This window comes from Olea europaea, chromosome 13 (assembly GCF_002742605.1).
Source record: "Olea europaea var. sylvestris chromosome 13, O_europaea_v1, whole genome shotgun sequence".
Taxonomy (NCBI): Eukaryota; Viridiplantae; Streptophyta; class Magnoliopsida; order Lamiales; family Oleaceae; genus Olea; species Olea europaea.
In genome coordinates this window covers 13,862,807-13,881,049 of record NC_036249.1, presented here as the reverse complement: position 1 = coordinate 13,881,049, position 18,243 = coordinate 13,862,807, and the positions used below count along the sequence as shown (strand labels likewise).

General features: G+C 31.3%; 1 protein-coding gene across 1 annotated transcript; it reads right to left on the bottom strand.

Moving 5' to 3' along the window:
• Window positions 1-1,297: 1,297 nt before the first annotated feature.
• On the bottom strand, window positions 1,298-7,892 carry LOC111407679. Its single transcript, XM_023037307.1, has 7 exons — window positions 7,124-7,892; window positions 6,958-7,044; window positions 6,424-6,696; window positions 4,658-4,828; window positions 4,282-4,335; window positions 2,010-2,156; window positions 1,298-1,934 (listed from the first exon to the last, which is right to left on the bottom strand). The coding sequence occupies exons 1-7, from the start codon at window positions 7,319-7,321 to the stop codon at window positions 1,557-1,559; spliced, it is 1,308 nt and encodes a 435-aa protein (XP_022893075.1). The 5' UTR covers window positions 7,322-7,892; the 3' UTR covers window positions 1,298-1,556.
• Window positions 7,893-18,243: the final 10,351 nt, after the last annotated feature.

The following is an 18,243-nucleotide window of genomic DNA, read 5'->3' as shown; positions in this document are numbered from 1 at the left end:
TTCATGAAGAATTAAGATGAAGATTCAAACAAAAAAAAGTAAAGAAATAACCTTGATTTTTGGAATCTAAGCTATGATACCAACTGATGAGAATTCACGTAGCAATTGTAGCTATGAAATTCATGATCGATTAGATCAAACCTTAGAGAACCAAGCATCAATGTTGGAAAACTCGACTCATTAAATTATTGAACCAAAGAATCAAGATAATTGAAATCAATATCTTGACCCCGTGATCACGAAACCTATGAACCTCATTTAAATTGTTGAATGTCACAAGAAATCAATTCTTGATAAGTTCAAGTTTAGTTCGATGAAGAACAAATTGAAAGCAATATGCTTTGCAATAATATCTTAATAATTGAGTATGTTTTTGCAATGAAATAATCAGATCCTATTTAAAGGGAATCCATAAAACATACTTAAAAAAGGAAATAATAGTCCAAATATCAATAATTACCATAAAATTAGAATTTTAACTTAGGATTCTTTCCAAAAATTGAAAAATTAAGCGCCAATTTATGCTATGCGATCGCATAGTGTATGGACATGTGGTTACATAGTTCATCCAAAATGCCATATTTGATTCTTGGTATAGGGATATGCGGCTGCACCTCCCGTAGCACTCCATTGTTGCATAGTTGTCTTGAATAGCTTCTTCTTCATTTGTTTGAAATATGTTCACCCATTTTGTTTCCATTTCCGAGTTCAACATGAAACTTGTCCCTTTGCTTGTTTGATCGATATTTCGTCTACTATAGTTTGAGCAAGTAATCCCATAACTTCCTTGACCTTTTTTGCTTGTAATCTGGTCATTGGTTCTTCCTCCACAATCAATGGGTGTTTATCCTGATTCCTTTATTATATTGAACTGGGTCCCGTATATTTTGCTTTCCATTGCGTCTTTTGATCAACGATGATCTTTTGCAACGAGATTTTGCTTTGACTTTTGAAAAAACAAAACAAAAAGTGTTCTACATGTACAATAGACTAGAATTAATTAATTTTTCAGTTGTAATAAATAAATAAATAAATAAAAATTGATTTTAATCATTTAATTCTTTTAATAACTTAATTTTTATATAATATTTTTTTCTAGGGAATTATTATTATTATTATTATTATTATTATTATTATTATTATTATTATTATTATTATTATTATTTTGGGATATTGTGTGGTTAGAAAGTGAAAAAAAAGTTGCGGATTCCATAGGATGTGTGATTGAAAATGATTTTGAGAAAAAAATTTAAAGAAAATCTTTTGACAAACAAGCTTTAAATCTCTTTGCACAAAGTTCTCAATTGCTTAACTAATAAATGCAAACAAAAATATATTATGGACTAGTAATATACATTTCAAATATTGCTATTTCCCCACCCTGTTTGATGCTTTTGATCTTATTAATACAAACATTCATTTCTCACCTACTAGACAAAACTTTGAGACACTGTGGAACTAGCAGAAACATGGTTGGAAATAGCATAATTCTACATTTTTGAGAATTATAAAGGAATAATTTGACAGTCGAAGTTTTTTTTTTCTTTTTTTTTTTTTCATGGACACTTTGGGCTTTTCCCAGGCCCACCATAGTAAAAATGCGTCCCCCATAGGCTGTTGGAGGAGCTCTGGATATTGTAGCAATTTGTATTCTCAGCCAAGGTTGATATATCTTGGGCCGAGCTCAGGCTGTTGTCCGAGTCCACAATCTCGAGGTTCCGAATATAGCTAGCTTTCCCAAACCCATCTTCGGCAAAATGGCCCGAGCCCATTTGGGTTGACGTATGTTCATTATTGGGCCGAGAATTAACTATCTCCCCGCCCCACTCGACCATGGTGGCCCGGTCCGCTAGGTGCGTGAAGAGCTCGGTGGGCCAATAGCCCACTAAAGTATTGTCGCCGAAGCCCATCCACCAATTTCCCAATTTTGGATCCTGAAAAAAAAAATTATTAATTTTTTGAATAATTTTTATGCTTCGAAGTATGGTAAAAGTTTGGATTTTAAAGACCTTCCATATGAGTATGGTGATGTCGTATTGATTTCCATTTAGCAATGACACCGGGTGAATGGCAGCTCCGATGGCAACGCGACTGTTCGTTTGCACGAATCCGGAGCATAGAAGGTTGTAGCATCCTGTTGCTTGATATGCATCACTCTACAAGTTATAGACAAAGAGAAGGAAAAGAAGAATAAAGAAATTCATTTGATTGAAAATTAACCTTTATTATTATTTTGATAAAAAAAAAAATCGAATTTCTGTAACTAAATGTCAGTTTTAGTTTAAGCCTATCATTATTATTTTCTTATTTTTAAAATAATAAAAATTTCATATCCTGTTGAATTGAAAAAGCTCAATGACAGGAATATCCTATTGAAAGATTTAGGATCTATTTGGTATGACTTTTAGAAAAATTAGAAGGAATTTTTGAGATCCAAAAATTGATTTTGGACTCGTTTGACAAATTTTAAGAAAGTATTTCCTTCGGTTAGAAAAGTTTTCTAAATGAAACCAGTCCAACACAACTTCTCCGAAAAGCACTCTGGCTCTTTTAAAAATTAGTTTCTAAAAAAAAATAAAGATAATTTTCTTTAAAAACTCTTCTACGGAAATCGAAATCAAAAGCCATGTCAAATGAACACTTAACATAATAAGATCATTAAAATCTACTACCGACCAGATTAGTTTTGCTATTACTCTTTCTTTTGACGATTACTACTACTACCCAACTAGCTAAGTGTTCATACTTACCACCTTTGAAAAGTCGAAAAGAATTTTTGAAGCTAAAACGCTGTTATTGAATTCGTTTAATACATTTTATGAAAATGCTTCTATTAGTTAAAATAGATTTTAGAGAAAGTTAATCCAATTTTATTTCCTCTCAAAGAATTTTCGAAATAGGAAATTTTTTCAAAAATTAGTTTTCAAATAAAAATAAAGATAATTTCCTAATTTTTTATTTTTTATTTTTAATTTTTTTTTACAAAAAATAAAAGTAAAAGCAGAAACAAAATCAAAATCAAAATCAAAATAAAAAATCAGGCCAAACCTATCATCCTTCATTACAGGTTAGAATTTCTAAGGAAAAAAGGGTACACTTAAATGCAGCCACAAGTTATTGAATTTCCTAAATTCCAAGATTCCCCATGCCACATGCAAATATTAATTGCAGAAATAATTAGTTGAAAACCATGAATATATGTGGAGCACCATGCAATTAATTAATTGCAGTGTAAACAGGAGTTGTCATCTTTCAAGATTAATTAAAATAGTGTGCTCCAGCCTCTTTCCAGCTAAAAAATTTCATGTGCATTTGGACCATCTTCCCCATTTTCAAGATGACGACTAATCTTCCTTTGCCCTAGGCAAATTAAGATGACTTTAAGTAATTTGAGCATTTTCTAATGACTAATATTATTCATTATCACTGACGGTAAGTATTCATTTAGGCAACAATTACGTGACACATTAAATAATATTTTATTTAAATGCAGAGTCATATTACTCGTTAATATATTCATTTAAATGCAGAGTCATATTACTCATTTAATTGAATCTCTAAAATATAGTCATCTAAACTTCTAAATTGGTATTTTAGCATCACTAGTGCTAGATAGCATTAATATTTCCTAATAGTCCAACATGAGTTATTTTTTTCCCCCTCCGACTTTGAAGCACTAGATGAAGATTGGTTTAGATAAAATTTTGGTTTTTAGTAAATTTTGATAAAAGTTAATAGAATGTACGATTGAAAATTTTCAAAGCCTATAAAATATGTAATAAAAAATTAATTATTGATTTTGACATAAATTTTCAATTAAGCCAAATAGGGACATAGTCAACCATGCACAATTAAATAAAATAAAATAATAGATTAGCACGAGTTTAGATTTCACTCTAATCGTTTTATCTATCTTGATCTTGGTGCCTACTTGTCTCTAGTTACATATTGACAACATGTTATGCTAAGCTTAAAAGTTAACCTATAAGCAAGTTGTGTTAGAAACAATTTATTAATTTTTTATTATGTATTTATTTATTTATTTATTTGACAATAATGTCAACTAAAAATATGTCTAGACTATCACTCCTAGTCAAACATACCCGAATATTGCCTATTATAGATGTTTTATTCATTAGCATTTTTATTTTTGCAAATAGTTTATTAAATTCTTCATATATTTTATGTAGTGAAGAGAACTAAAGTGTTAAAGCAAAGATTTGTCATTCAAATTTCAAAAAGAAAAAATACTGAAAATTGTTGAAAATAGATAGAACTGACCGTCCAATAAGTAAATAATCTTGGCCTACTGTCACCATAGAGCTCCGGACTAACCTGACTAGTACAACCATCAAAACTTTAGAAATTCAACTTCATGAATATTGGAATCATCCACATGTACATGTGGAATGTGATGATGAGTGAAATGATAAAGTCAATTAAATATGTAAATGTGAGACTCACTTTATTGATCTCATTATTTAATGACCCATAACATGAAAATCATTTTAAGAATTAAAAATAGTGTTACTTTTATAATATATTTGTCATAATTCATATAAATAAATTTCTATTTTTTTTTCAAGTACAAAATTTTTCATATAAACTTAATATGGATGTGTTGTGATTGTGTGTGAAGGAAAATTAAAAAGTGTACCTGCCAACCAGCTTCAATGCTGTTGAGATCCGACCCATCAAATGATCCAGATAGAACCCATATTTGGGAGAGGCTGAACTCATTCACCACCTCGATTGATGGATTCCATACGTTAATCGTCGCTTTTGCCCCGTACATCTCTTGTGACGATGTCGTGTATGCTATCGCATGCTTTTAATTCAAATATACAACCCAAAAAAATAATAATAATTGTCATTTGTTATTGAAAATTGAATACATCCCATAACGCAATATTTTTAAAAGAACAATAGATCTAGAATAAGCAAATTACATAAATTCTTCTTCTCTACTTCGTATATTTAACGTTCAATATTCATAATTTCTATTTCATGTTGTCATTAATTTGTCGACTAAATATATTTTCGATAAATAAATCGACTTATTAACTATTTAAAATTATATAATCACAAATTAGTAGTCTCGATACAATATTTGTTTATAGATGCAACTTGTTCAGTAATTTTTCTTACATAATAATAAAGTAATCAAACTTATAAATTTAATATTATACATAATTAAAACAAAACAAGTTTACCAAATTTTCTCTATGCCCTAAATATTAATATCTATATGTTTGACTTTTGGAGTTAACTGGTGAACTAGGCCACAGAATATTATTTTGAAAAAACCAAAGGGAGTTCAATTTCTAGTCATTTAATTAATTTATCTTATTTTATATCCTAAATAGTTGTTACAATATTTGCCCTTGATCATTTTCCTCCTAGCTTCACTTAATTTATAGTAATATATATCCCTTTTGCGGTATTGAAAATAATATATTTTTAGCAGATTTTAATGAAAGTTGATGAAATATGTGATTAAAAAATTGTTGATAATGTAAAATATGTAATTAAAATTAATTGTTAAAACTTTGATAAGAATCTAAATTTTAATTCCTAGTAGGAACATAATTTATCCTCACACCCCACTGTTTTTAAAATTAAAATATTTTCTTCTCTCGCGGTAAGACTCATTTTTACGTCTTCTACTTTCGATCCATTGTGGTAGAGTAAGTTACACAAGTCTTTCTAATTTATCAAAGCGTAAAATCATATATATTTTTCCTTTTACATCCCAAGATACAATTCTAACGGTTATACATCTTTACTCTAAACATTCTGAACGACCATAGAAGAGTAAGCTACACAAGTCTTTCTACGTTATCAATATGTAAAACCATATTTTTTTCTATTTCCTCCCAACGCTCGATCGTTTCTATCAATTCTACATTTTTATACTGAATAATCTAGCTACAAAAAAATTCTTTCTATATTATCAAAATTTAAAACATTTTATTTTCTATTTTGCATGGTATGTTACAAAAGTCTTTTTATATTACTAGTAGATTTTCAATCAATGTTACATGGGCACTTCAATTAGGATGACATATTCGTGTCCAACATATGTTGGATATCAATTCTACTAGAACACTCTACCTTGATTATTTTTCATTCGTTATAAAAAATATTATATATTTAGTATTTTTAATTCAAAGGAGAGCCTAAACAACATTGAGGATGAGTCCAAGTAATAAGTATAAACTTAAATTTACATTGTATAAATGAATTCTTTAATCAAAGTGTATAGGCAATATCTCATGTTAATATTTTTTTTAAAAATCGAGTGTCAACGTATTCGACGAGACACGTGTTTTTTTCGATGCATCATAGTTTTAGACGTGCACATACACACATGTACAAGTATACATACATTTCCAGAATGGGTATATATGAAGAGAGCAGTACCTCATGGCCATTGCCAGTCTGAACATCAGGTGCATCAACCTTTCTAGCAAGCGGTATTTTGCTTCGTTTCTTGCCAAAGTCATACAATGATTTAGCCCTAAGAACATCATGCACTGTGCTTCGCCTAATAGGGACAGTACCTTTTGGACATCTCTGCCCTTTTTGATGCCACATTTGCCAAGCAATTCCACCTCTCAATCTCTCACTTTCACTGCTATTTCTCTCCCTCACTGCATCTGTTTTTATCATCTTTGGCAATTCTGGTGGAACTCTCTGTAAATTTAAATAATAAGTTATAAATTTCTACACATAGTACAAATCGAATTAGCATTAATCAATATAATTAACAATAAATATTATTGTTGTGCTCTAGAGAGAGATGAAAAAATTATGTGGGGTGGTTGGTAGTTGAAAAACTAATAAAACCAATGAACCAGAAAGTTCTTTCGCTTTACGTTTGCTCAAATAAAAGTGTGCGTGCGTGAGAGAGAGAGAGAGAGTGTGTGTGTACATAATTTGAACTCTTTATTGTACCTGGATCCTGTGATTCTTGAGAAGAGGGTGATCCAAAGCTGGTTGTTTTCTTTTATGAACACAATCAATGAAATCTCCATCTGGGCTCTAAACAAAATCAACCACAATCAATAACAAATACACAAATTGTACAAAAGAGATTATTTCGATCGAGAATTATACATACTTGAATAGTGAAGACAGGAGGCTTGTTAATCTTGTCCAAATGCTTCTGAATCCTAGCAAGTCTCAAGCTACTAACTTCTCTATATTTTGTGTAATTCAAAGTCGAATATTGGGCGGAAGATTCTTCGCAGAAAATTAGAAGGATTAATGGCACAAGAAGAGGCAAAATAGAGGATGAAAACCCTTTCATTCTGCCCATTTCATTCAGTGCCAAGAATGAAAAATAGCGTTTCAATTTACAACCCCACCATTATTAGGAAAGAAAAAGAGTAACCAGTAGCCAGATACACCTCTTGAAGACCCAAAACAGCCCAACAAGAAAGAAATCAAGAAAATGACTTCTAATAAATTCTTGACAAACCCTACTCTCTCTCTCTCTCTCACTGATACACACAAATAATGTGGAAGAACACTTAAGGGGAGGTGGGTGCAGGACAATTAAACGGAGCACACAATCCCAAATTCAATATCATGATTGCCTGCATGGGATTTATATCTAACAGTGACACTACTGAAATTGAAGATTCAAGAGAAGAGAGAAGTAGAAATGGAAATGTATATCTCAAGCATCATAAATTTGATACACCTACCAATTTCTTTAACACTACACTCTCACCCTCCTCCTTTATTGCACCTATACAGGAACAGCTACTTGAATATAAGCATCTGCCTCTGCAACCGCACAATCTTTGCCATTAATACTTCTCCAAACCCTTGACTACTTGCCTTCTTTTCTTTCTTTTCTGCTTAGTCACTCTCCACATTAGTTAAGAAATGTCCCTTATTAGATATCCCTCTTCTTTTCTCAGTTTTAAGTTTTAATTATATATCCACAAAAGTTACTTATGACACGAGATATACATAACACACACACATACATACATGCGTAATTTTATATTTTGTTAAGGGTAATATAAAACGACACCCACATTACTCAGATATAAAAAGAATAATCAATATGGACTTGTATTTGAAGCTTTGATGTTAGGGGCATGGCACGTTAAGCGTAAATCTCATAACACTTAAATATGTAAACAATAATCATTACATAAAATCTTGGGCTAAAGTTGACTTTTTAAATAACAATACAAGATTCCATATAAATTATGAAATTTGAATTACGTGGCACTAAAGGAATTTTTTATATATACATTCAATTTAATTAAAAGTAAAATTCTAGGAGTATTAGAGAAAACAGTATAATTACGAGTAATTAAGGAGAGAATTATATATGTAAGTTAGATTTTTGATAGTCTTCTTGTCCTTTTCTTATAGACTTTTTCCATACTTTTCTTTATCCCTAATTCACGTCTAGAATACATAAATATTGGTCATGTTCATATCTTCACGTTACATTCAAATTATTATTCATTACACGAAAAGGATGCGTGGACTGCTTAATACTTTATTCTATTATTATATAAAGAAAAATTAATTGTGCAGGATTATGGCCCAGTATTAAGAAGATACATCTAGGGAAAGAGAAGATTTTGAATTCTTGACTTCACTTCAACAGATAAGTAGGGTTTTTTTGGGGTCAAATTTTAGTATTTATCTTGAATTTGTATGATTAGTCTGAGTAATCCTTCTTAGAATCACTAGTAATTTAAATATTATACAACTTTATCTAACAATTTAAACAATTAGAGACTTATGCGTGACAACCAACATGAGGCCTGGACCGCATGAAATTTATTGCTTTTGTATTGTATTTAACGATCTCTTTTAAAATCGTAGGCCAAATTCTAATAGCCAAATTTCCGGCCATCAAGGCACTGAGACAATAATCTCAATTTGAAAATTGTAAGTTTAGCAGTTGGGTTTGCGAATTGCACGAATACTTTGTAAACCATTCAAGTGATTCTCTTCTTACATTCATTATTTTAAATTTTACGATACCTATCAGTTTCCATATAAACAATTGTAAACAGGATAATTACACTTTTCCATATTTTATTGAAAGAGACTTGAAATTGATGAATAAAGAAAATAATACCACAGAAGAAGGCAAAGACAAATTCTGGTTCTTGAATTGAATAAATCCTTAATCCATGCTGCAATGCGATCATCTCCATGTGAGTGTGCATCTTAGTTAATAATAATTAATTCATAAAATAATAGTTGGAAAATATTAATACGTTAAATATATGATTTTTATATTGATGTAGCTTCTATTCTCGAATCTCGAATGAATTAATTCAACAAAAATACTATATTTTATTGTCAGCTTCTTGAACTCCCCGAGCTTGGAAGTCTGGAATTTTTGACTCGCACGGTTTCATCTGTAAACAGCACATATAAAGCTAACGAAGTTGACACTGTTGGAAAATAATATATTAAATTAATATAATAAAGCAATATGTTAAAGTTAATAAATTTAAAAAAATACATTCAAGTTGAATGAAATTGTAAGAACAATTCATAGGTTTCAAGTCTAGTCACTTCTATAGTTACTTTGTATTTGAATTGGTTCAATTCCATAACCGATTGGTGGTTACAAATTCAATCATGATTATTGTAACATTATTTGTATTAAATACAAAATTAAATAGGAATTTGAAAACTTACTCGTCCTAGGACTATACAAGGAGGTGTTCTCTTCCTTATTCTTCAAACCTAAAATTTGAGAGTTATTTCTTCACTCTAAGTTTCTATCTTCTCTTTGTTTCAAGACTTAGTTCTTAGTAACTTAAATAATTTAGTTATTTATTCTAGCTTGGTGACAGAATTGTGAACATTCTTAGTTCGCTTAAAGTAATGACGATGTACTAGTGAGTTACTTTTAACCGTTGGATACTGGAAGACAGACGCCATAAGTCCTTTTTACACCACAGTGAAAGGCGAATCTATTTTAATTAAACTGTATGCAACAAAGGCCTCGATTCCTTTTAATACCGCTACTACCTCAACAACCATTTCCTCTAATTTTATCATTACCCCGTTTATTGTAATGTTTCATTTCATTATTTTATTTATACAATTCCAGCACTATTTCTATTTTCGTTTTTGTATTTTTCATACAGACACTCGACACCATATAATTGTTCAAATATTAATATTACAATATTGAACTGTTTACAAAAAGAATTATAGAAATAAGTCTCACAAAAAGGGGAAACCCAATTTACTTCCAAATGAGATTGGTCCCGAGATACTGCAAAGTTAGTTTGAGGCTCAAGTTGTGTGGTGGTATTGGAGGTAAAATTCTACATACCCTTATTCCCATTTTATCCGGAGCCACCCTAATTTAGGCTCATCATGGTATACTTGCGATGAAGGAAAAACGAGCAGTTTACAAAGTTAGATAAAACTTCAATACTCATAAATGAAATCACTTATTTTAAAAATTGAGATTACTTACGTATGTGTGAGTTCCTCCTCTAGTGGATTATGTGTAGAGGTTGTGACACAAATAGGGGGGTTGTGATCAAGCATGTTTCGAAAATTGTACAACTTATCGCTGTAACTCAAGTTGACAACTTTGACACGTGAGGTCTCTTCCACCATCAAGATGAAGGGCTCAGTTTAGGAGTCATTAGATGCAATATAAACACTGATTTGATGTTCAGGGTTTCAATCAATCAGTTGCTTAGCTCATCTCTCATTAATTTTTATCAATTATAGAAGGAGTTCCAGTGTATATTAGCTCGGAAATGATCTCATGAGCACCGATTTCGATGGTAGATCCCATGAATTTAATGATTCACTAATTAAATAGTGTATCATGTCACCGGTGCTTAACTTATAAGATCATTTCCATATGTTACTTGTCCTTGAAAGGTTGTAGATCGATTTACTAACTCAATCCCATTGTTTTGATTTTCTAACGAAAATACACTATGTGGCCACACGCACGTGTGCACACACATTGGATAAAAATCCTTTCCTGATATCCCACTCCAAGGAGCCATAGAAATATCATGTATGGTAACATTTTTTAAAATCTTCTCAATCTTAGTTCCTAGGAGTATGTCAAAAAATTGAGAAATAGAACCATTTGATCCAATTAATTTTTAATAGTCATGAAATGATCATCTGAGGGTGATCCTTTTTGTTGACATATGCTCCTATTACTCTTGTAGATTTTGTCATATGAGAGCTATGTAACATTTACATTGAGAATTCAAGTATTGGGTGATTCAAAATCAAAAGGGGAATTGATATATGGTCGATTTTCATAACAAATAAATGCGATTTTCTATGTTTTAACATTAATATGATATTCACTTTCAAGATGTCTTGGTGGCAAAACAATAAACATGCGAGGCTCAAAATCTCGTACTAAGAGCATGGATGTTTGAGTCCTCTTTAAGGCATAATATTGAAAATGTTCATTGATTGAGCAATTCAATAAGAGAATTTGAATTGAATTGATATTAGATTTCTGGGGTGAATTCTCACACAAAGAGTTTGTAAGGTCAAGATTTGTATAGATTGGATTTGTTTAGGGGCTATTTTGGCCTTGACTAGCATAGCTCTTGTTTGAGCCCCATTTTTTCAAGAATTCTTTTTTTTTTTTAATTTATTTTCAACCACACATAACCACATATTTTCCAAAAAATCACTATTTCATAATACATTTTATCCCAAAATGGGAATCAAACAGGGGTATAATTTGATCTCTTGATGATTCCGTAGTGTTTGGGCTTAGATGTGGTGGTTTTCTACCAAATAATTGAGGTTTGTGATTGTACGATGAGTGTCTAAACTTGTGGATCTCACAGGGATGCATGCGTGTTATAGTCAGGGGTGGAGCCTAGAATATTATTCAGTGCGGACTTGTTTAATTGAAACCAAACTTTGAATTTTTTGTCATGGATTTAATGATGATAAAAATATAAACAATATTACGATAATATTAAAAATGATATAATTTATAAATTACACTTGCTCCTTACAAATTTTCATATTTTGATATCATTGTATAATGATTATATTATCAATCTTCAAAAATACATCTCTCTAAATAAACAATTGTGCTATTATTCATCCACTGATCATCTAGCCGACTGCACAATCTATTATTTATAATGCTCATGATTTTGAGGCTGATAAGGACCCTTTAACATATATGCTCTTTGAACTCGATCTCAGATATTAACATTGTAATTCAAAATTGGTTTCTTAGTCCACGATTAATGGGGAGTTGTGTAACATCAAAACTGTTTATTCAATATCTCTCCATCAACATGTTCTATGATTGACGTCCTTTGAAAAAAGTCTCTTTATTTACATCTAAAAAAAATGATAAATCACGGTGAGCTATATATATATATATATATATATATATATATATATATATATATATATAAAACTCACCCCACTTGGTGATGATTTTTACACAGTTAATCAATCAACCTATCAAGTAAAATCTATTCTCATTGAAGTCAATTCTATGTATCCAAATAACTAAATCAGCCTCCATACATTCAAATCAAACACACATAATAACAGCTCTGTTCAAAGTTGGTAAGTCAAACACATTCCCCACACAATTAAATCTCTGTTCCAATATTCAGAAAATAAGTGCTCAAACATTCAGAATATAAAAAAATGTGTGATATATATATATATATATATATATATATATATATATATATATATATATAAAACTCACCCCACTTGGTGATGATTTTTACACAGTTAATCAATCAACCTATCAAGTAAAATCTATTCTCATTGAAGTCAATTCTATGTATCCAAATAACTAAATCAGCCTCCATACATTCAAATCAAACACACATAATAACAGCTCTGTTCAAAGTTGGTAAGTCAAACACATTCCCCACACAATTAAATCTCTGTTCCAATATTCAGAAAATAAGTGCTCAAACATTCAGAAAATAAGTGGTCAAACAGAGGTACAATAAATTTATTTTGCATAAAAACACATAGGGACCGCACTTACCAGACGAAATGCCGGACACGGCACCTACAAGGATATAGACCTTCAGGAACGAGAAGATTTATTTTCCATAAAAATATATAGAGACCTTCAATTCAAGGATATAGAATCCATATTCAAGGACGAGACTCGAGAGTGTCGAGCGGAGAGTTGGAGATTGAGAAGCTGAGAGAATGGATTTGGGAATTTCGTGGTTTCAATTTCAGCACATATAGGTATAACAATCTTGTCATATGCACATCATAGTTTACATCCTGATTTACCGAATTTACACTTGATACAATCTAATGTCTTCTTTTACATCTTATACATTTAAGTTAACCATCACAATCATACCACATCATCCATCTGTCAACAAGGATGTGAAAATTAATATACAGATAGCTTAATTGTAGGTATAATTTGTTTTGGGTTGTGTCAATTTCTATTTCAATGTTTTTTTTTTCCTTCGGGCTGGATAAGTGGAAAGCCCAATAGGCTACTACTTAAGAAAAAGAGAAAATTTCATATATCAGGTATTAAATATGCACCAGTTCAATTTCCAGTAATTAAATTTAAAATTTCAAAAGTTAGGTGTTAATTCAATATTTTAATTTTAAATAATGTTATTATTAAATTCAATTTATCTATCTACTCCACCAAACCTCCATTTCCACCTCACTCCCACTCCCATCCACTCGTTCGTCAGCATCCATCCTTACAGTTATCACCATCCATAGCATCTACAAATCGCCAACGACTTCTTCAGCGAAAAATTGATCATCACTCAGCGACAATTGAGCATCGTCGACTCAGATAGTAGAGATAGAAGGAGGAGCATAACAACCGTTGAATAACATTGACTGAGCATTTTTGAGGACTATGCATTGTTGGTGTAATTTAAATCTTTTTTTTTTAACTAGAAATTAAAACCCCTGGTGAAATTTTTATAGTACTCACCAGTGCAAATAACTTCAATACTCATTATTGAAATCTAGTAAAATTGAATTTATGACCAATTCGGAGAACTATGGTCAGAGATATCAATGGCATGTGAGTAGCTCTCTTGAATTTGTGATTTATGACCTATGCACTTTGACATATGACCCGTGACCCTATGAACATTGATTTATAATCAATTTTAATTGATCTATGACATGCAGACATTAATCTGTGACCTATGGACATTGATCTGTGACTAATTTTAATTGATTTGTGACCCACTCATAGTGACCTATGACTTGTGAACATTGATTTGTAGCCCACACATGGTGACCATTGATTTATGACCCATACAATGTGACATGTAACATGTGGAGTCTAACTTGTAACATACAAACATGATCTGTGATCTGTGATCTGTGAATATTTATATGTGACCAATGCACAATAATGTGTGGCCAGGTACATATGACCTATAACTAATCATCATTACAGGCATCACCAACAAATATCAACACAGCATTTGAAAAAATACACTGTTTAAACATGCGACCACCACGACTATATGTACCACCACCTCAAAAAATAACCACCTCAAAATCATCACAAACTACCTTAAAAACCACCACAAAAGGCCTTAAAAACTACTACAAAACCATCTCAAAAAACCACCACAAATCGTGGCAAAACCACCACAAATATTACCAAAAATTACCACAAAATTGTTGTAGCAGCAATCTCAACCCTAATCGAAAAATTGGGAAAGTGAGATTTATGCTTTTTACTTCCAAAGAGAGAAGATGAGAAATTGTAGAAAGAGAGAGCATAGAGCCAAGATGATAGATAGAGAGTAGAGAGAGAGATTAATAGAAAGAAGATAGAGAAAGGATATGTTAGAGAAAGAGATGAAACTGGGATTAAATCTGACTTTGCGGAAATTAGATGGTGGTGTGTAATTTAATTTTATAATATATTGTTATTAATATTAAAATATAGAATTACCACCTGATTTTTGAATAAACAAACCTTCAACCTGATTTTTGAATTGTAATCTTTAAAAAATTGTGCAGTGTAATCTTTCCTACAAAAAATGAGAGTTGGGCTAGACCCAAAACTCCGGTGCAGGCCAGGCCTGCACTGCTCCTTAACTGCCTCCACCCCGGGGTTATAGCTGAACCTTGGGAAAGCAACTGTTGGGTTCTCGTGTGTATTGTTGATTTGTTTTTTCTACTAGTTCTTATTGAATATTTCTGCTAAAATTACAATTCTCATTCTAGGCTTGCAAGATTACATGGGAATATGATGCTCATGGAATCATCAAGGTCTTTGAACAACATCTCGTTTTAAATAAATTTTGCACCCTGCCTATTACTTAAATAATGTAAATCAATCATATGTATAATTAATCTTGATTTCCTTTGTGTGTGTGTGTGTGTGTCTATCATACTGTAAATTTTTTATATCTTACATCTTTCGAATAAGTTAGTTCTTGAAGTGTTTAATAGGACAAGGGATTTCTTTATTGGACAGCAAAAGATGAAATTATATTTAATTAAAAAAAATTGTCCAATCAATAGATGAATCTTTTGTTGATATTAGGAGTGGAACTCTGAAAATGAGGCAAATAGGTTAGCTCGCGACGTTCTTATACTGCATTTGACATATAGAGTCTGTTTGAGAGTGATTTTGAGAATTGATTTTTTGACCGTTAGGAGAAAAGTGGGGTTCACCTGTAAAAGAAGAAGTTAAATATGACGGCTAAAATAGTGAAATAACGGTTAAAAAATCAATTTTTTGGTACAAAAAATCGCTCCCAAACAAGCTGATAATAATGTGATGATGAAAAGTATATGATTCAAAACTATTCTTATTAGTTGGAAGAAACTAAAAATTAGGTATCTCATCAAATCTCTTCCCTATAAAAATTACTTGCTTAAGAATTTTTTTAAATCCAATATGAATTCTTCTATAAACCTTGAAGAAAATCTTGAAATATTTCAAATTTGTCTCAAGATTCGAATAGAGTAAGCCCCTGTTTGTTTCCCATTTTTTGCCCATTAAAATGAAAAATATAACCGTTATCCATTACATCAAGTCATCATATTGACTTTCTATCTTTTGAGCTTGTCTGGTTGTACTTTTTTACTAGATTTTCAGCCAAAATAGAGCCGTTGGTCCAAGCTGCAGGTCTCACCTCACACACAGGCAGTCAAAAATGTGGGCTGCAACGGTAGAAAAATCGCTGTCAACGATCACTTTTGCGCCTTTAATTTCTCCCAGACAGGCCTTTTGTGTGGAATCCGTAACAACTATATTTTTCATTCTCATTCTTACATTAACGTGGCTCAAACAGGGATTATTATTTTGAATGAATTGCCTGAAACACGTAAGGAGATAAGAAATTCCATTGAGTATGGGGGAGAATCTATATTTAGACAAATACTGATAAATTCACTTAGAACCGTGAATCTCGACTTTCAAAAGAACAATCTTGGGTCAACCAAATGGAATCTTTAAATGTGAGGGTAGGTCAATTCGTAGAAAAATTAGAAAACAATATTGATACAAAAAATAAAACGAAAACAAAGATAAATAAAGATTGAAGTCCAAAGTAAGAAGTGATATTATTATGCATTACATGTCACTTTGTTAAATATTTTTGTAAAAGGAGATAACGACCTAAAAGAGAAGACTGAGTAATACAGGAGAATGTTTGAAATGGGTTGAACCCAGGAAAAGTGGACTTGGGAATGGAGTTCCAAGCTTTATTCTGAGCAATATAAAGTGAATGTTGGATATAAGAAACTCTCTTACAATTCCTAAATGTTTGACCATTTATTACTCAATTTTGTGCGTGAATTTTGGAAGAATTTTTGTTATCTTTTTGTAACTTGTTGACTATATCAATTTGTATTAGAGTTGAACGTTTATGTGTTTAAGTCGATTCAAGAGCATTCTCGTGGAATCTGGTGAATAATAGAGGAACATGCTTGAAACGCGATTAAGCATGATGCACTGTGCTTGGAGTGAAATATCGAGCTTGATTCTGGATGATAGAGGGTAAATTGCATCGCTGTCACGTGCTATAACTTTTAGGCATAACTTTTTGACAAAGTTAGGCAATACCATGCATCAATTTATATGGGAACTAGAGATCTTATCACTAATGAAGAAGAGAAAACATAGATTCATCATCAAATTTAAACCTCAATAAAGTATATGTTGTGATTAATCATATTTCAGAAGCTTCTGGTACTAATTAAACATCCAATAACAACGAGACTCGTGAATGGATCCTTGATTTATCATGATAAAGTTTTCATACGACACCTAGAAGAGAATAATTTATTGATCTGCAAGAAACTGATAAGTCATGCTAATGGGTTATAAAAATAGAAATCTATTACCCCGTTTATTTCCCATTAATGTAAGAATGAAAATGAAAAATATATCCGTTACGAGCCCCACACAAGAAATAAAAATTCAAATATGGCGATTTGATGTGATGAATAACGATCATATTTTTCATTTTCATGGCCAAATAATGGGAAACAAATAGGGACATAGGCGTAGAGAAACATTTGGGATTTATGTAAAGAATATTGTTGTGATATATGGTTCATATAGAGTTGAATACCTATTTATTGCAATAAATAAACTCATACTGGAGCGGAGTGGATTTTTCCTTAAAGTCCTATACGGGTCCCAAAGTCTTGTTTGAGCCAAGGTTAGTATATATATGATGTAACCCTTTAATTTTTACATAATACAAATTATAGCTGCATCACCTCCATGGATGTAGGCAAATTGCTGAGCCACACAAATCTAAAATTGTTTTCTTCTTCGTTGATTACATATTAATTATTACTGTTGTACAAATTACAACAATTATTTTATTGTTAGAATGCCTGAATAAAATGAGTATGAAAAAAAATTGAAAAGAAGAGGAGTTGTGAAAAATGATGTGAAACATCTGCTTAGATTAGTTGTTCTATAAACATAGAGCTTATTCAAGTAATATTCACCCTTGATTATATAAATAAGAATTGGTTTCCCCTTGCACTCAATTCTTCACTTCTTTCACCTTCTTTCTTTCTTATTCACTATCAAATTAGCATGTTCCTATGCCAATTTAGTATCAGAGCAAACTTTTTTCCTTTGATCAAACAAATCTTTCATTCTCAAATTCAAAAATCAAAATTTCATCCAACCGTTTCCATCCAATCCATCCACACCACCTCCCATACAACCACCTTTCATTAAATAATAATAATAATAATAATAATAATAATAAT

Bases quoted from the DNA above. Each gene is read 5' to 3' on its own strand.
- LOC111407679 (XM_023037307.1), bottom strand. From the start codon at position 7,321: ATGGGCAGAATGAAAGGGTTTTCATCCTCTATTTTGCCTCTTCTTGTG. The intron at 6,697-6,957 runs GTACAATAAAGA...TTAAATTTACAG, and splicing joins TCAAGAATCACAGGATCCAG to AGAGTTCCACCAGAATTGCC. The intron at 1,935-2,009 runs GTCTTTAAAATC...TTTTTTTTTCAG, and splicing joins TCACCATACTCATATGGAAG to GATCCAAAATTGGGAAATTG.